Raw genomic sequence first — 25419 nt, forward strand, 5'->3', positions numbered from 1 at the left:
GTATGATTATATTTAATGCTGGAGTCCCGGAACTTAAGTGTGTTTATTTGGATGTGTTGAATGTGCTGGGTGAAGTTAAGAAGCTAGCCTAGAAATATGTGTGCAAACATCAAGCTGCCATTCTAAATAGAATATCATCAATTAAATTTACAGAAAGTTAATGAAGTTTAGTCCTTACTAGATGGCCACGTTTTCTGCATCGGTGATGGAATGCCAAAATGTGCTATTGTTCTGTTTAGCAATTAATCTCCTTTGTACAGAAGAATCCTTTTATACTAAAACAATTTATTCCTAGTGTACACAATTACATATTGGCAGACATTCAGAAAGGAGAGCTAATTGGTAAACCTGACTTTTTATTAGTATGGGGAGAGAGTGTTCAAATCTTGATACAGAAACGAGGCACAAGGTATTGTTTACTTTTATCTAATAAATCAAGCTGGGTTGCAAAAAGGACTGTAATTTGCCAGCTGTGGAACTTTCAATTTACACTCTCTGGAATCAAATGCTATGCGAGTCATTTTTTTGTTTTTGCAGGCTGCATCTGAATTTGTTTGGAGTCTTAAACAATCAGCTGAACATACCTTTGATGTATTAAGAGGCAATGAAACTTGATTGGTATCTAGTCTGCTTCTGTACATGGCAATAGTTTCTTGCCCGGTTAAGATTTCTGCAGAATTGTTTACCTTGAAAAAAGTGGGACAGTCAAAGAGTAGATCCTTTTAGAATGAGACTTCAGAAGCGTTCAGGTGATATATTTCTTTGATACCCAAATGTAATGATATATTCAAGGGGATTGCATCTTTAAAAATGTTGAAAATCAGATGATTTAAATGGAAAATAAGTATGGCTTTGCTCTGAATGAACTAGACACTGGATTCAAAATTAAACCGAGTTGTTTGATTTTGGCAAAAGGCAAATAAAGGCAGCCTTCAGTTGCTGTTTGTATCTGATCTTTCAGATGGTTGACCTAGAGAAGGCAGTATCTCAGTGGTAGAACACCTGCTTTGCATGCAGAAAGTTTTGGGTTCAATCCCTGACATCTGCAGGGAGAGCTTAGAGGGACTCCCTTCCCAAAATTTTGAAGAGCTGCTGTCAGTCAGAGGAGACAGTGGAGCACATGTGTGCACTGCCTTCCTAGAGCTGTTGAGTTTAAGTGGTGAGAGCGAGAGCTGGTGTGCAATGCTTAGGATCATGAACTAGGAAATCTCCACCTCAGCACTAGAAAGAGCCACGAATTCTCTCTTGCTTTTCTTAGGCAACTATTCTCTGCCAACCTTCTTTTTTCATATTTTATTAATGTTATTGAAATTATTTAGCACATAAATCAGTTACACCGACAACAAAAACAGAACAAACCACCACCCATGACCCCCAAAGCAAAACAAACAAGACAGTAAAACAGTAAAACACCCCCTTGCCACCCCCTCCACCTCAAAAGCAGCAACAGTCTCTTCTCTGGTGCTTTACCAGAACTCAGAAGAAAGGAGAAAAGGGGAGTCTAAGGGGTGGAGCAGGTCACAGTAATTAGAGGAGATTGCAATCGTTCTATAATTCCTCTCCGACAGACCCTGGAGTTGGTGATATCATCTGGTGTTCCTTCTCTGTGAGGCGGTGACTCGCCCTAAACTTTCTGCTTTTAGATTACAGCTGGTGAGGTGTTGCAGCTGGTGAGATGTCTTCGGTAATAGGCAACCGGCAATAAAACAATAAAATAGGCCAATAAAGAAAACAACAAGGGGGCTACAATTAAAACTAGTGGGCTGCGAAAAAGAATTTAAAACATTTAAAGCCCAGCTATAGGGTCAGAGATCCGCTAGAAGCTGCTGCCTCAGATGCCATCTTAACCGGAACTAGCTTACTCCAGTAAAACAAAAAAATAAATTAAAAGAGAAATTTGTCACAAATATATATATACACCATATTTTCATTCCAAATTCTTCTTTTTCAACTTCCTTCATCCTACACAGTTTTCTACTTTCTCCTTCTAAACTGTCTCTTTTTTGAATTATTTTTACGATTTTTCCAAATTGTAACCTAAGAACCATAAATCTTCCTGCAGAAGTTAATCGGAACAAGACCAGGTATTTATCGGGGACACTGCTTTTTAAAATATTCTCTACATTTCCCCCATTCTTTCTGGAACTTTTGTTTGGGCTGCTCCCTATTCTCTGCCAACCTTCACTCAGATCTGCAATATGGAAGTGATGATACTGTCATGCCTTACTGGGCTGTTGTAAGGATTAGGAATAAATATTAGTGAAGAGCATTTCACACTTTGAAATGTGTTACATAAATGTAAATTATATTTGATATTAATTGTGTCACCAGTTGTTCCATGCATTGAATCTTCCTGAGAAAACAAATGTGCCCTCATGTTTAAAGGCTGTGAATTATTGCAGCATAAATGTGACATTTTTTAAAAAAGAGAGTCTTGGAAATGAGCAGAATAAATTGTATGTTAAAAGAAGTAACAGTGTTCTCCAACTGGATAAGCTGTTCTCGCAAGATTTTACTGCTGGTTGTCAGGACAAATTTGCAAGGCTATTTCTTACTCTCTTTCCACTCATTTTTCTTCATATTTTAGCTACAGCACTCTCTTATCTTAAATTCACATCCGAAACATTTTCCGGTACTATCAGGTTGTCATAGCATTGTGGCTGTTCTATCAAGCTCTCAATTTCTGCAGCTCCTGACAGTCAGGGGAGGATGAGGGGTTAATGGACCTTCTGACACTAACAAAAATGGGTGACTGGTTGGTGAGCTCCAGGTTTCAATTCTTGAAGTAGATAGCCTGCCTTAAATTAGCACAGGATTTTCAATTTGCTGAGGTTCTAGCAAGAGAGCATTTAACTTGTTTCTGGGAACCATGGCTCACTTTCAGCGGAGGGCTTTGCCCTACTTTCGTGATTTAGGCCAGGACGTCTGCAGTAAATTAAACATATTCTTGGGTTGTTGTTTTGTTTTTCATAGCACGTTAATTACATGTCAGCAGGTTCACACATAGGATCGTATAAATAAAGAATTGGGGCGAACCTTAGACGTCATCTAGTCCAACCCTATATTGAAAGGAGGATCTGTGGTGCAGGATTTAAGTACAGCATCCCTGGCCAGTGCTTAAATACTTCTAATGCATAACCCCCAATGGATTAAGCATGCAACCATGTGGTCCAGAAGTGGGGATGTGGACCAGAAATGGCTGGGAGAGTGTTCATGTCTTCCTGCTACCTTGGGAGGATCATACCATACATATGAACACATAGGTGGCTAGCCTAAATACACTTGTTAATAGCTTGAATAGTTGAGGGTGGCTTCAATAATTATTGGGTGAAGTGTATAGACTCTGTTGATGTTTCATACAGTCAGTTTCCAGGTGGGAGCTACATCCTGGCTATGGTTCCAGTCTAATACCTCCCTTGTCAACTTGCTCTTTCTTTTTACCTCTTTCCCTCCCTCCCTTTTCAAGCATGTTCTGTCTTATAGCCCCTGTGCTGGAGAGGAAGCATTCACTTATCTACTCTGCAACATTCAGAAATATTTGCAGCACAATAGGCACATAGAAGCCACAATACTTCATTTTTAAAGAAGAAAATCCCTTAGACATTTACAGAGTGTGATGTGATATGCAATATCTTATTCCCTGGAAATTGAATTGGTATATACACTACTGTTTCATTATGTGTCTTTGGGTATTTTTCTTTCTCAAATACCCTAGGAGAAAATCATATATGGTAATGTGATAAAAACACCAGGAAGAATAAATGTACTGAATTGTGTAAAATATTACAAAGAAATAAGCCTGTGTCAGCACCATTCACGAGGTATTCCAGGTTTCCGTTTGTGAGAGAGAGACCTTTTTTTGCTGATAACTTGGCATATGAATATTTACAATCAAATGTGTCAAAGGAAAAAGAGAGCTAATGCCAGTAGTATAATTTTATGTGTCAGTGGGTTGGCACTATTTAAATTCCTTTGAGATTAAGCAGAGACTTCAGTTAAAATATATATAATGCAAAACATCGTATTTGTCATACAGTGCTTATTTATGAAATATATTACATTTGCAGAACCACACTTCCCCAAATTGGTGCCCTCAACATGTTCCGAACTACAACTCGCATCAGCACCAGCCAGCATGGCCAATGGTCAGGGATAATAGGAGTTGTAGTCCAGAAATCTTGAGGATGCAAAATTGGAGAAGACTGCACAAGGCTATAGGATAGCACTAAATTGCAATCCTGTTTCTTTACCCATAGCTATTGTGGATAAGAACCTTCACTAAAATAATAAAATAACTGGAAAAAGCCTCCATTTCACCTACATGTCAGGCTAGTTAACCCACCCCCTTCCTCAATGTTCTTTAAGTCACATCATGGCTTGTAATTATCATTAGAGCACACCCTGATTGCAATTTCTGCAGCCCAAATCCCAGTATACAAAAGGCAATTGTAAAGAGGCATTCCTCAGTGCATTCCTCAGGCATTCCTCAGGTTAATGTCAATTCTGCACGGGGCGGAGTATACAAAAATGTAGAATTATACAGTGGTACCCCGCAAGACGAACGCCTCGCAAGACGGAAAACCCGCTAGACGAAAGGGTTTTCCGTTTGCGAGTTGCTTCGCAAGACGATTTTCCCTATGGGCTTGCTTCGCAAGATGAAAGCCCATAGGGAAATCTCCGGGACAGCGGGGAAGCGCAGCGTGTCTTCCCCACTGTCCTCGGACCTCCTCCCGCCGCCCGGCATCGGAACGAAGCTCCGATGCCGGGCGGGGGGGCGGGGACACCTCCTCCCGCCGCCCGCCATCGGAACGAAGCTCCAATGCCGGGCGGGGGGGGCGGGGACACCTCCTCCCGCCGCCCGCCATCGGAACGAAGCTCCGATGCCGGGCGGGGGGGCGGGGACACCTCCTCCCGCCGCCCGCCATCGGAACGAAGCTCCAATGCCGGGCGGGGGGGCGGGGACACCTCCTCCCGCCGCCCGCCATCGGAACGAAGCTCCGATGCCGGGCGGGGGGGCGGGGACACCTCCTCCCGCCGCCCGCCATCGGAACGAAGCTCCGATGCCGGGCGGGGGGGCGGGGACACCTCCTCCCGCCACCCGCCATCGGAACGAAGCTCCGATGCCGGGCGGGGGAGCGGGGACACCTCCTCCCGCCGCCCGCCATCGGAACGAAGCTCCGATGCCGGGCGGGGGGGCGGGGACACCTCCTCCCGCCGCCCGCCATCAGAACGAAGCTCCGATGCCGGGCGGGGGGGCGGGGACACCTCCTCCCGCCGCCCACCATCGGAACGAAGCTCCGATGCCGGGCGGGGGGGCGGGGACACCTTCTCCCGCCGCCCGGCTTCGGATGGCTGTCCTGAAGACTTGGGGTGGGAGGAGGGTTTTCCTTCCCACCGCCAACCTTCAGAATGCTGTTCTGAATGTTGGCGGTGGGGAGGAAAAACCCTCCTCCCACGCAAGCCCCGGGAACAGAGGGAAAGCGCTGCGCGCCTTCCCCTCTGTTCCCCTACCTGTCCTGAAGGCTTGCGGTGGGGAGAAAAGCCCTTCTCCGCACCGCCAGCCTGGCAAGCGGTCTCCATAGGAACGCATTAATTGATTTTCAATGCATTCCTATGGGAAACCGTGCTTCGCAAGACGAAAAACTCGCAAGAAGAATAAACTTGCGGAACGAATTAATTTCGTCTTGCGAGGCACCACTGTATTACTTATCAGTGAACAGAAAAGTAATCCCTCGATCTATACTTCCCATCTATGGAAAAGAAGTAACATTTCCCTGTGAGGGTTATTAAGTGGCATAACTGCCTTGCAGAATACGTGGAGACTATGATTACGGAGAACAACTGATTGTATTTTAAAACATAATTACTAGGATCAGAGCAGCAAATGCTGGAAAGTCTTTGTCAAGTAGATTAAAGGCACTGGAGATGTTTAGTCTCCTAAGAATCCTTAGGTTGGGAAGAAACCAAAAATTCATCAGAATCATTCCTGGCCCTGCAAGGTAATACAATGCATCGTATAAAAAGATCTGTCGTATACCAAAGGGAGAGAGCAAGAGGCAAGAGCACAGATGAGCTGGCTTCAGTCTTCCCCTTTACAACTCTTTAACCACCACCACCGCTAGTTACAGTTTTGTAATAGTTAAGTGGATTTCAGCCAGATTATCAGAGGTGTACACTTCTGTTAAAATGTAATCTGGTTAAGGAATATTGGCAAAAGATTATAAAGGTAATTTCTGGATTATTTCAAATAAACATAGAAGTTAATAGGGGTTTGTTATTTTCGGGAATACTGGGAAATAACAAAGTAAAAAGTAATAAGCAAGAGTTATACAAGATTATGATTCTAGCTGGAATGGCAGTTACTGCTTTGGGATGGAAAGAAAAGGCCAAATGGAATATGGAAAAATGGAATGATTATGTGTTTGAATACGTACAATCAGAAATATTTATACAGATAGTGGCAGAGGATAGATGGGAAAATAAATGCTAAAGAATCACAAATAAATGGGCTTTTTACAGGGACTGGATAGAGAGAGGGGAAGCCAACCCTAACATACAAGCTTGAATGAACAGACTGTGTACATGGATAAAGATATGAAGAAGGAAGGCCTGACCGGGGAGGGGGAGGGTTGGAGTGGGGAGGGAGTGGGGGGAAAGGTAAAGCGGATGGTATTTTGAATGGATTTTGTTATGTAAGCCCTTTTTCAGAAAGCATATATATTAATGCTATGTAGGTATGCATTGTAGTATGAATGAATTGTGTTTTGTATTCTTTGTTTATAGAATATATATAATAATGTTACGTTACTAAGCAAATTTAATAAAACAGTTTTAAAAAAAATACACCTCTGTTAAGAGTATACCTATAAATGTACCGTATGCATGTGACAAATGTGCACTGGAGATCTGCGACTGGCTGCCACCTCATGTTCCAGTGTAAGATTGGTGATGTACCCGAGTTTGCCTCTTGCAGTGAAGTGTGTTTGATAACAGCATGTGTAAAATGTTCCGAACTGGAGAGTATAACATAGCATTGGAAAAGGGTGATGGGGTGGCAACATACTGCCCATGCTGCAAATGTGCATTTAAGACTTTTCAGAAAAGTAACATTTTAAAAAATGAATTAGTAATGTGCACCCAATGTGAATCATGTTACCTTAGTGCTGCTAACAAATGCAGCATGATGATTTGAGCAAAAATGTTCTTAGTAGGATGGCTTTCATTCCTAATGTGGCTGGTAACATGCTGGGTAGACACAAAAGCATTTTTGTGACTAAAACTTCATCCACCATGAAATGAGATTCTAGGAAATCTGGTGCCACTCTCATTTCTCATAGTGCACTGCACAGTGTTTTCCTCACATATGTGATCAGTTTGTAATGTCTCCACACTGTTGGAACAAATTTAATTGCTTTCCAACATATTTTAATGCTACAGTTTCTATAATTCAGTATTTTCCTAATTGTGCCTCGCACTACTGCTTGTCTGTAGGAATCAGTCATTATGTACTAATAGTGCATTGGCTGATATTTACTCAGCCGGAGCCCCATGTTGCTGCATGCTCTCATGAGAAAGAGTCCAGCCCTGAGGACGTGTCTGCAGTGTAATTGTATTAGCTGTACTGGATCAAAGCCATAGAATAACCAGAGAGATACCTGGTCTCTAACTTCGCCTCCTCCAAATAATTGGCTCTAGATAGCTTGTACAAAAAGAGAGAGAGAGGGAGAAGCTCATCATCCTTTTGAAGTTCAGGTAGCTGGTGTGTTACATCCAAAGTTGGCCATGGGCATTGCAGGCCCTTGGCTCTTAACCCTGACTCCTTCACCTGCCTTGATGAGGCTCTTAAGCTGTGACTCAACTTGTGAGTCACAAAGTTAAATGTGCCCACCAGCTGTGTATGGTGGCATGAAAGGGTGGAGGTTGCGGGAATGAGATACTAGGTTAGCAAGCCACCATGTCCACTTGGTACATTTGGTCCACCAAGCTAAATGCAAGCTGATCAGCATTCAGCTTGGTGGACCAAAGGTTGTGTGTGCCTAGTCCAGTCCAAGAGAGAAGCTAAGTGACTGCCCCTCTGCAATGAAACTGGATGTCTAACTTGGCGGAGGAAGATTGTTTACTCCAGAACGATACTTTCCAGCATCTTGTAGAGGAAGCAATTTTAACACTGAACTACAATTGACCATGTGTGAGCTGCGGAAATGTAGGGGAACCTCCTTTTGCAAGACAGTGATGTGAGATTTCTGGGAACAGAACACAACAAAGAGAGAGAATTCTCTCTTAGATGGATTAGATGGATATAAAAAATAGTAATGATGGTTTGAAGTGATAGATTTAATTTTACTTTACTGTATTGTTTCAGGCATGTTTTGATATTCCCTTAGCTTCCTTGGGGCACTGGCAGAGGAGTGCGGGGGGAGTGCACTGCCCCCGGCAACGCGATCCCCAGGGTGCCATCGTGGCTGTCCCCCCACCTGCGCTGGGCGCCCTGCCCCTATGGGTTGCATGCCCCGCCCCCAGGACATGCGCCCCACCCCTGGGATGCATGCCAGCCCCACCCCTGCCTGCTCCCCCCCCCCAGTGCTGGAGCATGAAGCTCCGCCACTGCCTTGGGTCTGTTAGTTTTTAGTCTCGCAGACAGAGGTGTAATGACTGTCTGTTTTCACAAAGTATAATAATAGCCTGAAGAGGCTTTCAGATGTGCATACTTCAACTACTTAAAGAGGGTTGTGAGCAGCACAAAAGGGCAGATCTTATTGTACTGTATACTATTGTGATACCTTTTAAAAAGGGTCATCATATTAGCTGTCAGAATTGTGTGCTGGTCGAGAAGAGATAAAGAAGTGACTAATAAAACAAAATAAAATGTGAAGATGAATAAGCCTCCTTGGGAGCTGCTCTTTTTAGATCAGATAATTTTTCCTCATGTTTCTTTCCTTCTGATGGCAGCACATCAAAACCTTTTCTCAGATTACTAACACAGAGGCCCTTGGGATGCATGGGCCAGACCTTTCAAGGCACGGCCAGTTTCCAGACTGATGGATGATCCGGCCTTTTCTTTTTGGTGATCTTTCATATCTCTGTAAAATGAACAGAAAAGTTCAGAGGCCGCACAAAATAAATATCATAATTTATGTGCTTCTCCTATTTCTGTTCATTTACATTTTGTGGTAGATTTTGGCCTACAGAATAAGGGGTTAGCAACTGCACCAGAAAGATTAATAGAAATCCACCACCTTCCCTTTTCTTCACTTGCTGAGTGGGAAGACTGGCTCAAGGGCAAAGATAGCTTTTTAAAAGGATAATTGTTTCTGCATTAATAACAGATGACTCATTGAATTGTAGGTTGCTGGAGGAACAGAGATCATAGTTCTAAGATGTGCATGGACATGCAGTTCTGACATGCAGGGACATTGATGCTTGGAGTGGTTTTTAAGATTATTGTTAATAAATGATAATCTGCTGAGATGTAAACAGTATCAGCAGTCATCAATAACAACAACAACAACAATATCAACCGTAGAATCATAGAATTGTAGAGTTAGAGGGGACCGCAAGGGTCATCTAGTCCAACTCCCTGCAATGCAGGATTCTCAGCTAAAGCATCCATGACAGAGGGCCACCCAACCTCTGCTTAAAAACCTCCAAGGAAGGAGTGTCCACTATCTCCCAAGCGAGACTGTTCCACAGTTGAACAGCTACTACTGTCAGAAAGTTACTCCTGATGTTTAGTTGGAATCTTCTTTCTTGTAACTTGAAGCCACTGGTTTTAGTCCCACCCTCCAGAGCAGGAGAAAACAAGCTTGCTCCATCTTCCATTTGACAGCCCTTGAGATATTTGAATATGGCTATCATATTTCCACAGCACTCCCCTGAAAGTACGTAATTCCATCAAAAAAAAAAAAAAAAGAAAGGAAGAAAGAAAGAAAGAAAGGAAGAAAGGAAGGAAGGAAGGAAGGAAGGAAGGAAGGAAGGAAGGAAGAAAGAAAGAAAGAAAGAAAGAAAGAAAGAAAGAAAGAAAGAAAGAAATGGGGACAACAATTGCCCTCCTCCAGTCTGCAGGGACCTCACCTGTTTTCCAAGAATGCCCAAAGATAATAGACAAGGGCTCCAAGATTACATCTGCAAGCTCCTTTAGTGCCCTTAGATGCGGCTCACCAGGCCCTGGAGATTTGAATTCATTTACAGTAGCTAGGTGTTCCCTTGCTACCTCTTTTCCTATTTTGGGCTGCAGCTCCCCCCCCCCCCACATCATTTATTCAGTTATCACCAGGTTGGCCAAAGTAGATGTTGAGTAGTTCCACCTTCTTCTGTCACCCAAAAGCATTTTTCCATATTCTCCACACAGAGGACTGGCCACCTGCTGATTTTTCCTCTTACTTTGGACATAGCCAAAGAAACCTTTATTATTAATTTTAACCACTCTTGCAAGCCTGAACTCATTCTGAACTTTAGTCAGCCTGGCCTGCAGTTGCCTTCCCCCTGCAACTGTTGGCTACTCGTGTATACTTCTCCTTTCTGATTTCCCCTTTCTTCCATTTCTTAACTCTCATCTGTAAGCTCCTTATGCAGCCACACCAGTTTCCTTAGATGCCTCCCACTTTTCTTTCTTGTTGGAATTGTCTGCATTTTGGCCTTCAATATTTCTCCTTTTAGAAACTCCAATCCATTTTGGACTCACTTCTCTTTGAGTATTTCTGATTCTGACCAAGGGATCTCACCCAGTAGCTCCTTAAACTTTTTGAAATTGGCCTACTTAAAGTCCAGAGTCTAACTACACTCAGCTTTCCCTTGCCTCCCTTGAAACCCAGAGGACACAATCACTTCCTTCCCAGTTTCTGAGTACTTCCACTCCATCAATCAGTTTCTCCCTGGCAGTGAGGCTGAAGATAGATGATCCCCTTGTTGCTTCATCCACCTTCTGGGAAACAACAACAGAAACAACAGTTAGTTGGTGGTTCTTTTTGAGTGGTCAGAGGGCTTCCTATACATTGACTCAGTTCATTGTTGTTGTTTAGTCGTCTTAGTTGTGTTCGACTCTCCAGGACCCCATGAACCAGAGCATGCCTTGGAAACTCTCACTTTCTTCTCAAAGCTTCTCCTTTTTTATGTCCATTGAGTTTTCTTGGCAAAATACTGGAGTGGATTCCCAGTTCCTTCTTCAGGTGGATCACATTTAGTCTAAAATCTTGGCTATGACCTGTCCATCTTGGGTGGCCCTGCACAGCATAGCTCATCGCTTCTTGGAGTTATTCAAGCCCCTGAATGCAAATGAGGGAGTGCATGGATTCCTGAGCAAATATTGCCGCTGCTGCACTCCTTTCCACTCCTGCTGCCACATTACCAGGGGATAAATTGATTTTATTGGTATTTTCTTATAAATATTTTATACCACTTTATATAAACTGCTTAGAGTTTTCTCTGATTAAGTGGTCTATAAATTTTGTTAAACATGATATATAAAATAAGCCATGGTTTGGCTTAGTGTTAGGTTTGAACTCAGGATTGCTCCAACTAATCACAACCTGCAACCAAGGTTTGTACTCCCATTAGTGCTGTCTGCATTGCAAAGACTGAAGTCTTGTTCACATAACTACTGAAAACATGGAGTTTGTCTGAACTTAGTAAGGACATTAAAAAGGCTTCCTCTCAAGTTGGGCAATTGCAGTCACAGCCACATTCTATGTGGAATTAATATCTAGTGTTTAAAGCCTTGGAAGAGAGATTCCTTCAGTCTTGCCTCACCCTTGCCTGCTAATCACTTAGTGACTGGGAGCATAAAGGGATGACTTGCACACGTGTCTGGCCACCACAGATCTAACCCAATGGAGAGAACATTAATATTGCCTTCTCCCATAATCTTTCTTTAATATACATTTTTATTTTTCCAACCCTTGTGGCCAACAATAATAAACGAAGAACAAAGAAGATATAAATGAAGAACCACGTGGAGTCATGTGAGAATTATCAGTAGGAGATATTGTGTCATGTAAAATGTTTACTTGAGCTATAAAGTCATACTGCATCTCATAAAAATCAACTTAGCCTTCACTTCTGTGGCATTTTGGGTTGGTTTCTCTAACAAAACAACATTTCACACTTGCAAAGAACACACTTTCCTTGTGGCTCAATCACAGTGCACACATTTAACCACTATTCATCAAGTGGTTTACATGAATGTGTGAAACAGTCCACCAATATATTCTGTTTCTGTCTATTAGCTGCCACCCCTTCACTGTTTTATTCATTGCTTCCTGATTTTCTCCACCTTTCCTCCCAGCTCTTATTGACATATTCCCTATTTCTACAAATATCTGTGTATGTTGTGCCCTATCATGGTATTGTACCATTGGCTGGATTTATCCCTCCAGCTGCTGGCATTATTATCATGGAAAGGACTATGAACTCTGGTTGCAGCACAGAGTTTACACAATGAACATTATGGAAATGCAATTCTGTGTTCTCAACAACTTTGGTAATATGAATTGCTGTGGATCACTGAATGAAAAAAAGAAGTGGATGAGATTATTATCTCATATTCAAAAAGAAGTGGATGAGATTATTTGCGTGTTGCAAACAAATCAGATTTTATTTGTTTGTACCCTGTCTTTCTGTTGTGATAAAAGAACCCTCCAAGAAAACTAAAAACCTAATTTAAAATATGATACAATTAAATATAAGGAAGTTGGAATACATAAACAAAGCACAGTAGAGGAAGGGAAGGATTATATAGATGTGAAATACTTATAATAGGATGCTGAAAGTCACATTCATATGATCTTTCAGAAGTGCAATTGATATGGCTCTTGTTCTGTAGAACTTGCCTACAACTGAAGGATATTTGTTTAGATTTTAAACTTGTTGGCTCCTCAGATTCTCAGGGCAGGTGCCATCATTTTTGTCATAAGATACCTTTAGTCACTAATGTGTGTACATTACAGTTTAAACTGATTTAATAGTAACTGAAGTCCCAGCGGACTGTACTTTGTTGAGAGGAACTTAACTGAGGGGATTCCACGGGTATACTAATGTAAGTCTGTAGTGCGCACATGTTCTCAGTGTTGTTGACCAGGTGTTTTATATTGGGAAGATAGTAGGATCCCTTTAATGCACCTTGTTTGAAAATTATTTGACAGCTAAATCTTCTTATTTTCATTCCTTTAGCGCCTTGCTGAAGCAGCAGAGAGATTTCAGAAAGAACACCAGTGGCAGGATGAGTTTGCGGTGAGTTTTTCTTCACTCTTTTTTCAAATATTGATGGTTCCCATTTTCTAATCTTCCAATATGCTTTGTACATTTCATCCTTGTTTCAACCTGACTGCCTCAAGATATGCCATATGTATACAGTTGGATGCTGTTGAGGAAAACTTTGCTAGTTTGTTTTGTAGTTAACAGACAGTGGAGATTGCCTCTCAAACACTTTTAATGCTATGATAACTTATTAAAATCAATGTTAAATCTGTGATTTGGAAGTGAGATTTGAGCTGCAATCCCAACCCCACTCATCTGAGAGTAAGCCCCCATTGAATTCAAGAGGACTTATTTCTGATGGTTAGGACTGCACTGTAAATTAATTTAGATGCCAGCCTAAGAGTAGCTCACACATTCATTATGTCCCTGATTTACTCTTAATACGTCACCAGATGTCATTGAGATATCTTACTCACATCACAATCTCTTGCTTCCTAAAATCCTGTTCCAACTCTGGCTACAAAAGGAGCATATGTCCATCATTATGGACAGCAGGATAAAATTTTGCTAGTCAAGAGATACATGTTGTGAACCTTTAAGAAAATAATAGACTTCTGTCATTTAATTAGCAACTGACCCAAAATAGAATTCCAACTAGTGGCTCAGAGTTCTTACTTGAAATTGTTTTATTAATGTGATCAATATTCTCTCATGCCTTCTTTAAGGAGTGAAACAAATTTGTAACGTTTGCTGGGGTTCCCATCTGAGCCTGCAGCTCTTCTACACCAATGCCCTTACCGGCATCAGTCTCTTGGTAATATTGCCTGTATATGAAATCTACATAACTAATGTTAGGAACCGCCCCCCCCCCCCCTGATGTCCTTTGCATTGTGCATTTACTTTGAAATTTGCTGGAAGCAAAATTTCAGGGGCAATTCTAGTTTAGTTGGAATTTTCCAACTATACAGAACTTGGATGGGTGGCTGTCTGACTTGATAAACACTCTCCTGCAGTTTCACGTTATTTTCCTGTGTTTTCAATAAGAAGAAAAGATGGCGGACTTGTACATTCTGGCACAAAGTGCACAGAATTTATCCAATTTCACTGCCAGGAAAGTTTTGCCAAATTGTGCTGAGAAATATAATATTTTATGAATGCATTCAGTGAAATAAATTCTAGCGTTAACACAGTATCAGCATGAAACAAAGCATGCACCTTTCTCTTTTGGACTGGGATGAGGAAATGGTGTATATAGAATATAATAACCTTGACATTAGGTTATGCAATTTAATTTTGAATAAACGTATTAAGCTTCTCATAATTTAATTTGCTCAGTTTTAGCCAGAAGTAATCATTCATTTCTTCTGGCCTACTTTTTAAAGAAAATGTCTGTTCAAATTAGTTTGCACACGGATCTGTCTGCTAAGCGTACCTTTCAGTGTAATTTTTCATTTTTCTAATGGCTGTTTTACGAAATGGAATCAGCTCTTTAGAATGTCTTTTTTGCCATTGGACTTGAGCAAGGAACACTTGTCCTCTGGGTGAAATTGAGCTCATTGGTATATATATAGTACCCAACTTGTTTTGGGGTGATGGAATCCTTGCCGTACAGCATGAGTTACAGACAAAGCAAACCTCTTTGGGAGGGGGAATGGAGCTTGGTTTGGCTTCACGTTAGCTCCAAATCAGCAATGATCTTGACTGGCAAACTGAAGCTTCCGCTGTAGCAAGATCTAGCACTGCAGCCCCATATGACCCAGGGCTCCTGCCTGCATTCAGATCGCCAACCATTTGTTGAGTATTTTTGGGGAGGCTACAGGAGGCTCTTAAGCAGAGGCGGGGAGGATGGGGAAGCAGAAGTGGGATTGTGTGAGCTGCTTTCCTATAGCACAACTATTGATACAACACCGTGTATATTTTTAGATGCTGGCTGTGGTCCTATATGATAGGCTGGGGTGGCCCTATATTCTTGTCCTTGTTTGTCCCTAGCTTCCCCGGTGCCAGTTTCTCCATTTCTCACCTCTTTCACCTCCTCCGTTCCATTGCTCTGGATCTCACAATGCTGCCCTTCTTCCTTCAGAGTCCTTCATGTCTCTTTTTCTTCCTTCATTTCCCCTTCCCATAGGGCAGAAGGTAGAGCTGGTGGGTTTTGGCACTTAACTGCTGCCATGGCACTGGTGGGAGCTGGCCAGGATTGAGGAGTAGTGGGAGGTCCTGCTGCTGGCCTCTCCAAAAAGAGCGGCAGCTGCTCCCACCTTCTTACCTTTCCTCACAGACATTTCTGCTATCACACTTATCTTCTTAAGGAAAGAAGTCTTTCACTGTGCAGATGTCTATGCTGATGTACAGACATCTCGGATGCATGCCACGTGTCATGTATTCACACTAGGGGTGTGCTAGCAGCCCTCTACTTAAAAGGGTGAGAAGAAGGGCCCAATGAGAAGTTGTTTTGGTAGCAACCCATTGATCAACATTGCAGCTGATTCTGCCTTGAGCATGATGGATGGGGAGAAGGACTCAACAGCATGGGAACAGCAGCCACACAAACATCCCTGGGAGGGACAGAAGGTTGCTCCTTGGAATAAGCTAATACAGGGGTTCCCAAACTAAGGCCAAATAAGGCCCGAGGGACTCGTTTATCCGGCCCGCGGCGACCCCCGCTGCCCACTGCCACTGCCCGCTCTTAGCGGCGCTGCAGGGCTGCCCACTTCCAGGTCGGAGGAGCACCGTAAATAGCTTGTGCTATTTGCAAGCGCTATTTGCACATGCGTTATTTCCGGTGCACATCCGGGTTGGAGGAGGCCCGTGCACATGTGCACAAGCTATTTCTGGTGCTCGGAAGTGTGCTGGAAATAGCGTGTGCGCACGCATATAGGCAGACGCTCCCCCACCCTCCAGCCCGCCATGCGATCAGTGCTAGAGACACCGGCCCGAGGCACGGTAAGTTTGCTGACCCCTAAGCTAATAGGAAATGAGCTAAAATGTGGTGGAAGGAATAAAGCAAGTTGAATCATACAAGTTATTCATTACATTTCTTACTTTATTTATATGCCACCCTTTATGTGCACAGAACAAATGAAATACCGTGAAAATCCCTGAATCAACTAGAAATATTATCTAATAGAAATATTCAAAAAAGGAGGTAAAACTCCCAAAGATTCTGAAGTATTATAATCCTAGTTCGACCTAGGTAAAGCAAAGTGCAGTAATAAAGGATTGAGGACTCAAAGATACAGTTTCTAATACTGAATTTACAAAAAAGGTTTGAAAAACTAAATGGCAAGTTTTAGACAAAGCCCAACTTAAAGGAAGCAAAGCACAGTAATAAAGAGTTGAGGACTCGGCTGTGAAAATCCTAGTGCTCCTTTACAAAAAGGTTTAAAAAACCTAAATGGCACAAATTCAAAGAAAGGAATACCCCCCTTTTTTGAATTTTGGTCCTTTATGGTTTATGATTTTTCTATTTCCTTCTGAGGAAACTGAATAGTTCAGTGAAACCAGGTTTGTAGTCAGTATCCCGTTAAGGCTTTGTTCAATTTTAGGTTTTTCTAATCTTTTTCCTTAAACTTTTTGATTCTTATTATTTAGTTTATTTCCATTAGATAATATTTCTAGTCGATTACTTCTCATTTCAGGGATTTTCATGGTATTTCATTTGTTTTGTGCAATTTCTCGGTTCCGTGACTGTCTTTTTTTCTGCTACCCTTTACGTGCAGGCAAAGAACTCCTAAACACACAAGCAAATTTTGAATTTCACAAACCTGCCAATGTTTCATATTGAAATGCCGAACGTCACGCCTCAGCCTCTCATGCTCACTTCAAACATCTCTCTTTGGATACTGTCAATGCACTGGAAGCCCTACCTTGGAAGAGTGGCAAAAAAGAAAAATCTATTTTACAGAATGCATCTTTCAGCCTCGATTTTCCATTCATTTTTAATGGCACCTTCTATAATAAAGTTTTAATAGCTTTTTAATGCTTGCATCTATAATTTAAAGCTGAAGTGAATGGGATAATTACTAAAAAGGGTGACTTAAGATTGCAAAGGAATGGTAGAGACCTTGTTAAATGTACACTCAAATTAAAAGGCAGCAGTTTTTATTAAGTATTGGCTCATAATTCTTCCCCACACCAAATTTGAACACGCTGCTAATTAAAATGGACTTTATCTGCATATATTAGGTGCATATTACAGAAGTGTCACAGACTCTGAAGAATCTTCACAAATTACTGTAAAGGAAAAATGCACAATACTGAATTGTTGGTACATTGGGAGGGGGAAAAACATTTAATTGCCATTCTTCCTTGCCTGGTTATCTTTATCATCATGTCACTTATCTGAACATGACATGTCCCTTTTCTTCTTAGACTCTTTTAATTCTGTTATGTCCTGTTCTCACATGGTGTTTTCAGTAGTGTCCAGTTGTGGTTACCGTCCAGGTCTATGCCTTTCCAGCTTGATCAGTTCTGTGGCGCAGAAAGAGACCACTCGCCAGTCCTCTCCAGGACAAAGATCATTTGATTTATCAACTAAAATATTAACTTAGTTGTGACATGGAAGTACAGGCTGATATGTTTGAAAATAAACCTGGTATGCTCAATGTTGATTTTAAAGTGCAAGGAGCTGCTTGTCTTTTCTTGAAGAAGAAGAAGAAGAAGAAGAAGAAGAAGAAGAAGAAGAAGAAGAAGAAGAAGAAGAAGAAGAAGTGGTGTTATGCTTTGAAGAGAGAATGGATAAGGATGCATATAAAATAAATGATATTCTCTGAATTGGGCATTTTACAGTTATATTTGAAGTTACATTTGATTGAACTGAAATGGTTGGTTAGCTGGAGTAATTTTCTTGCAGCTGAGTCCATGATATTAATTGTCCCTACACATAAAAATGTAAGGAGTATACAATTTGAATTTTAACAAGCTGGACCTTTCTGCTACATTTGCCTTCTACTTATAAGTATGCAGAAAAATGCAAGTGTCTTCTAGGAAGTAGTTATTAGGTACAACCAGTATCTTTCCAAAAATAAGTCCTCCGCTTTAATTGCTTGAGATACAGTATATTAAAGCTTGCTGATAGATATTGATTCAGAGCATTGAGTTATATACAGAAGTTTCTGAAGGTGTCTTGATTAATGGTTTGGGCACATGGCTGTTTCCAGGATGCTGAAAAAAGTCTGCAGCATAGAGATTGGGTGCAGACCCACCAAGAGGGCCTTTCACAGCCATGGGGCCAGCATAGAGTATAATTCAAATTTATTCCATTTCATCTGGATATGCAACTTTTTTAAAGCAAAGGATCACATGGTGAAAAGATCAGAAAACAAAAAATAAAATTATCTGTAGCAGACAGTGGCACTCACCTGGCCTCCAGCTGCCCACATTGCTGCTAGGATTGTGAGGGAGAAGGGAGAGGTGGTGGCAAGCTTGGCGCAGTGCAAATGTGCCAGTGGAACCAATATGGCACCCGGCCATGCACCGTGCTGACTTCGCCACCTTTCCTTGTCTTTGTCCGGTATTCAGTAGCAACACAGGTGACTGAAGGTTAGGTGAACACTGGTGCCCCTCTTCATTGTCTGCTACAGCCTACATCTGATTGGGAAAAATGTTCACAAAGCTTTTGGGCTTCTTATATTTTTTTAGTCATTCAATTTTAGCTAGATGTATGAACCAGGATCATGGATCACCTCCACGTATTGATCACAAAACTAATTAAAAATGGCTTAGCTTCTGAAAGGCAAAAACTGAGTCCTGTGCCACTTCAATTTTTTGTGCCATTTAAATACCACTGGAAAGAAAACACAGATGCATTATCCTTTTCAGTCTAACAATCCACCCTCCCCAACAAACACCTTATTAAAAACAAAATGCATGATGGTATTGAATTAATTAGCACCTTGCAGGTACTTTAGCCTTGTGTAATGAACAGACTGCATTGTTAACAGAAGCTTACTGGAAGCTGATGTCTTCTCTCTTCCCCTGCTTTCTAAGCACCTCCAAAGACCTCTTAACACTGCTGTAAGATTCTAATTATTTTATCTGCCATTTTCCATTCCAGATGGAGCTGCAGATTTAATAGCTATTTCAAGTTGGTAAGAGCTAACTCCTGGAGAGCAGCTGTAGTCTGGAAAGTAGGGCCGTAAAAGATTAAAGTTAAAAGATTAAAGTTTTTCTTAATAAAATGCTGATTGGCTTTCTAGCTTTTAACAAATTAATCAGATGATTGTCCAATTAAAATTAAATAACTATATAATTGCAAAGGAGCAACTTCTTATCTGTTAAAAGTGAATGCAATATGTGGCTTGTTGTTGTTTAGTCGTGTCCGACTCCTCGTGACCCCATGGGCCAGAGAACGCCAGGCACTCCTGTCTTCCACTGCCTCCCGCAGTTTGGTCAGACTCATGTTAGTGGTACAGGACAGCAAAGTGAAGTATTCATAGAAAAGTCCCTTTGTGAATAGATGTGTTTGCATGAGTGTGATCCAGGTCCAAATCTGCAGTCATTTGACCCTCACTAGGTCAACATTGCCCTGCTAGAGACTAGCCATCCATGTTCTACTTTGACTACTGACCAAAGTGTACAATCAGGGGTGCCAACTTGAATAAAATATTGGGGGGGGGCAGGTAAGCCCCACTCTGCATAATCAACCACAAGACACAGCACATGAACACCATTTGAATGACGATGCCCATCAACTTTGGCGGCCCATTCCTCTCAAATATTTTATTGGGGCCCCCAAAGGAACCTCAACCCCTAGGAGTTGGCTCCCATGTATACAGTTTACAAGGCCATATGCATGCTTACTTTCTTTTTTAATAGTCAGCAAACATTTCTCTTTTATAAATATTTAACAAAACACAAAAACAAACCCCAGCAATAACCATGCCTCATAAACACAGTGGCAGAAAAAGACAAGTGCCTAGTGAAGGGAAGTGGTGATTGTCTATGGCTGCTAGCAAACAAATCAGCCAAAGTTACTAGATAGAACTTGTGCTCTGCACTTCATTGTTTTCTGTTGCAGTTGTGAAGCCCAGCACTTCCGAGCTGCTTGTTCCTCAGGTTTCTAAGGGATCAATTAATTTGCTGAATATTCTCTGCATTGGCAAATGCCTGCTTTGACTTCTTGAACATTTCCTTGCATATGCATGTAGTATAACAATTCCGTGTTCACTACGGAAATGCTATGCTCTTGAACTTCCAGAGGAATGACTTCCCACTCTTGTCCCACCTTCTCAAGAAGAGCAGTTGTACACCGCTCTAATGAACTCACAAGCTACTAACCTATTAGTACCTTTCACAATTCTTCTTGTTTCTATGTATTTATTTGCCTATATTTATAAAGATTTAGATTACATTCAGAGACAGGTTCATAGCATTTCCGTAGTGAACACAGAATGTGTGTGTGGGATTTTGATGATCTGGTCTTTATTTGGCGCTTTATTGTTTTCATAAAAAGCACAGGAACAGAACTGTATGAGAGTTACCCCACCTTTGTCACTCCGATTAATTAGGAAACTGAATTTGTCTAATGTACCAGTTACAGATAGGTAGCCGTGTTGGTCTGCCATAGTCAAAACAAAAAAAATTCCTTCCAGTAGCACCTTAAAGACCAACTAAGTTAGTTCTTGGTATGAGCTTTCATGTGCATGCACACTTCTTCAGATACCCTGAAGGTTTATCTGGTTTTATTTTTGTCTAATGTAATTAAGTTTGGTGCCATGTAGTCTTTAACTGTGTTTAAGGCAAGACTCTCTAAACCAGCATTTAAACTCCTATGTAATATCTGCACCAGTCCTCAAATAATATGGTTTATTTATTTAATTGCATTTAACTGCTTGCCTTGATTTCCTACATCTATGATATCATGTGATGGCCATTCATTATTTGTAAATTCTGTATGCTGTATGTTTTTTTGTGAGAGGCAGAAAGATTTGGTCACATGTTCTTTTACACACACACACACACACACACACACACACACACTTGTTGGTGACTTGTGGAAGTCAGTTGGAAGTTGACCACACCTCAGCCAGTGTGATGTTTCATCAGAGTATGCAGAGCCCCAGAAGAATAGCTAAATACTGCTATCTACTATGTACAGTTATTCTGATCTTTCAGGTAAAGATACATATGTACAGATCCACAAACACTATCACTATGCTACCAATGCTGCTGTGTAAAACCCACAGCATTTCCCCTTAACTCAGAGTAAGACCCTGACAGCGGGACAGGAGAGCATCAGGACAGGACAAGGCATAATGAAAACAATGCCCTAGCCAAGAGACCATTATACCTGTCTCTACATTCCTGAACCAACAGGAACAACTCTAGAAGTCATACACTTGGCCTTGCTGGTGTTGCTAGAGTAACTCAGCACACCTGGTCTCTTATCTCTGAACATGCAGATGTGGGACATATGCTAACTCAAGACATGAGCCCCAGCACTGTAATTTAACCCATTGTTCATGTTACACCAACAACACTCACATACATACCCCTTTGAAGTACGATAAAACAACGTTGGATGTGTTTGTGTGGAGGCGCCCTGAATAAGTATCTGAAGAAGTGTGCATGCACACGAAAGCTCATACCAAGAACTAACTTAGTTGGTCTTTAAGGTGCTACTGGAAGGATTTTTTTTGTCTTGAATAAGCAAGTTACACTTCTGAAGCATATTTAGCTAGATATTAAACATAGTGTTTGGATTATTTCCCCCATCACTACATTTTCTTTCTGAAGTGGAAGATGTGAGGGGCAATGTGGTGATGCTAATTGAAAGGATACTTGGGGTTCATTTTTTCACAGAGAACAGTCAATTAAGCCAAATTCCAAGCAATTAGATACATCTAATGAAGTAGGCGGTCTACAAAGGAACATAAGGAGCCACGACACTGCAAAATAAGATAGTTCAAAGAGGGTCTATCTTTATAGGATTAAAAAAAATGAATGGTAGGTCTGCTTATTCAGCAGTGTAATGCCAGCTTTATGACATTATTTTCCTACACTTTACAAGAAAATAATGTGCCTTCCCCCTAAGCTGATAGTACTTAGTTTATTGTGTGCTCCTTGTTATCCCCTCACATTTTTGTTAATAGATATATGTAAACCTATTTGTATGAATAGGTTTACCTTGCTCATCGTATTCTTTTAAAGAGGCTACTTTATGGTTTTATTCCTTTCTTGAAATGCTTTCTAACAGAAGAATTTCCCCCCAAGCCTGTCACAAGCTGGCATGCCTAGGTTTTCCTAATACTGTTATTGTGTCAGGTGGGAGCAGTGATAATTAAAGTCTAGGGCTTTTTTCAGCTGGAACTTACTGAAACTCTGTTCCGGCACTGATTAAGTCTGTCCTCAGTGGTGCAAAGGTACGAGGGTTGTGGTTATCCATTTTTACAAAGGGGGGCAAGTACTCTTGGTTCTTGTCATCTATGATAGTAGATAACTGATGCAGGGTGAGCTATAGCTTGTGGTTAGTGAAGAGAGCTCCTGGCTCTAAGCTGTGGTTGTGCAGTTTCTTTTGCCTCTCATCACCACGATGGCAAACTAGCCACATTAGCAAGTCTTATTTTCTGTTATGCACAGGAGGCAATAATCTGTTCTGAGCATGCTCATAATTGTTTACTTGAGGGCCACATCTACACAGTGGAAAAGATCAGGACTCAGCATCCCTGAACAGTCTTGCTGTTTGCTTCTTTATTCCTTCTTCCAGTATCTCTGAGTTACACAAAATGTACCGTAAGTCTGTTTGTAAAATAAATGGGTTGGGTTTTTCTTACATATACCATTTTCTAATGGAAGGGGATGCTTGGTTCAACATTTTTTTTTAAAAAAAAGGTTTTGCCAAATTTCATCCTCATTAATGGTGGATGGAATTAAGACAATAGCTTAATTAGGCTAAGTGGAAAAGGAAGCAAAGGGGAGAATACAAAAAAGTTTAAATCTGTATTGTACTTTAATTCAGTTTAGCTGCAGAAATATTTACATTCTGCTATAGCACAAGAGCATTTAACATATGTGAATATTTTCTGACAATCTTTGAAGTATCATTCATTTTGCTCCTAAAATACCTTTGTAGTAGTAGTAGTAGCAGCAGCAGCAGCAGCAGCAGCAGCAGCAGCAGCAATTCTTCTTCCTCCTCCTCCTCCTCTTCTTCTTCTTCTTCTTCTTCTTCTTCTTCTTCTTCTTCTTCTTCTTCCCCTGTCCATGTGACTGACTTGCCCTAGCCACTCTGGGTAGCTTCCAACAAATATAAAAGCATAATAAAACATCAAATATTAAAAACATATATCATTAATTAGAAACAAAAAGTCTCCATTTAATAATGTAATAGGAAAAAACTATCAAAAACCATGCTATTAATGAAGTGATTCTTATGTATTTTGCTCTATCATATTTTTTTGACATAATCACATTTATTTAGATGAATGGATAATGTCTGCACACAGACGACTCCACAGATCACAAATCTACCACTGGCAATCAAATACAGAAAATGAAGTACCGGTGCATGCAAACATGAACAGTCTTTAGGCTTTTCTTCACCTGTGTTGCTAAAGTTGTGGACAGTGGAGCCGTGCAGCCTGTGCTTGGTGGTTTGCTAGTATGACTGTGTGAACACAGCTATTGTTGGTTTATTGTTGCTTGCCCTTGTTTCAAGTACCCCATGATAGCTTACAGGGAACTTCTCCTCCTATCCAGGTGTGGTCCAAACTTAATAAACCAAATTATTCCATATTTTAAGACCATTTCAAGGTCTACAAAGTGCAGTTAGTTGACAAGGGAAGATTCCATAGCTCAGCGAAAGAGCCCATGAATTAAACCCCCAGCATCTACACTTAAGAAGATGAAATAATAGCCAATGTAGGGCCACTTCCTGATGCCCTAAAAAGTTGTTTCCAGTTAGACAATACTAGTCTACACAGATAACTTGTCAGACCTGATGTATGGCTGTTTACTATTTTCATATGTACAGTTTACTGCATTCTTGTGGACAGTTCTCATCCTAGGCACTGCAATCGAATTTTAAATGCCGATGCTATAAAACTCTATAGCTTTTGACAGCTGCCCTCATACACTGTTCTGTGGAATTTTGCAGTGCAAAAAGCCTTGTTGTATGACACCAGTACATGAAAACATGCCCAGAGTGTGACATTTGGCAGCTTAGCATGTAGATATTACAACACAAGTCAGGGCTTTGCATCTGCTAGCTGTGACAGTGACCATTTTGACACACATTAATCCTTGGCAAAGGTTAATTGAGAAGTGGAGAGAAAAAGTAGCTAGATTCTCATCATTGCATGATAAAGAGGCTGGATATAGGCACCCCTCAGCAATCTGATTCCATGACAATAAGCTTTCCATATATTACTTGTGCATATTAAAACAACTATCTGTCACTGAGAACACAAATGCAGACTGGCAGATTCAAAGGCTGAGATGTGATGCTTTAAATTAAACAGTGGCAAAAAATTGGTTGTATGAATTTGCCCAGATCTCTGGCCATTGGACTTAGATTTCAGTTATGGCTGAGAATGCTAACTTCATATGAGTTTGTGATATTTTGTTTATTATTATAACTCATGTTCTAACGTTTTAAAAATAGCAGTTGCTCCCCATCATTATAGCTGCATTATAGCATAAGGTCAAGAAGTAAAGACAACGCTGGTCGTAGTCTTCCACCTTTCAGTGGTTTGGCCAATAAGTGCACTTATTTTTTTAAAAAAATATTTTACTGGCATTGTACAATTAATTAAATAGCTTTAAAAATATAAGGCCACAGTTCATCAGGAGATCACAAGCCAATACTCAGTGGATCCCCTTGTGCTCTTGTTTTTGAAAAGAACATTGGAGTATGCAGACCTTGGTCAGATCCTATTCTTACATTATTTTAAACTGAGTTTTGGTGTTTGTTTGTTTCTATATTCCCTTTACCATACAGTCACAGGGCAGGATACAACATACTAAAACTGAACTGACTCTGCCTACCCAAGATGTACAAAATGCGTCCTGTTTTCAGCTGAGCCTTGTTCAAGCAGCAAAGTCTTCTTGAGCTCTGGCGTATTCCTGTATCTCTGGTTATTATTTGGTCCTGACTTCTGGGTTGCTCCAGAAGTCAGGCAATCTTACCCCCCCCCTTTCTATATACACCTCCTGATTTGCCCTCTGGCTTTTTTCTCATGGCTCCTGGGTCATCTCAAACTTTAGCCTATGGTCCAGCACTGGACACCAGCTGCT

At 41.2% G+C, this 25419-nt stretch overlaps 1 protein-coding gene across 5 annotated transcripts in view; it reads left to right on the forward strand.

Annotated features, from left to right (window-relative positions):
- CACNA2D1 (calcium voltage-gated channel auxiliary subunit alpha2delta 1) overlaps positions 1-25419 on the forward strand; it is a 385544-nt gene that overhangs the window by 188118 nt on the left and 172007 nt on the right. For all 5 annotated transcript variants that reach the window (XM_077935727.1, XM_077935728.1, XM_077935729.1 and 2 more), the window contains exon 4: positions 13165-13224. In XM_077935727.1, the coding sequence (XP_077791853.1) occupies positions 13165-13224 (60 nt within the window). The remainder of the gene's footprint in view (positions 1-13164; positions 13225-25419) is intronic.

Source organism: Podarcis muralis, chromosome 10, assembly GCF_964188315.1.
Source record: "Podarcis muralis chromosome 10, rPodMur119.hap1.1, whole genome shotgun sequence".
NCBI classification, from domain to species: Eukaryota; Metazoa; Chordata; class Lepidosauria; order Squamata; family Lacertidae; genus Podarcis; species Podarcis muralis.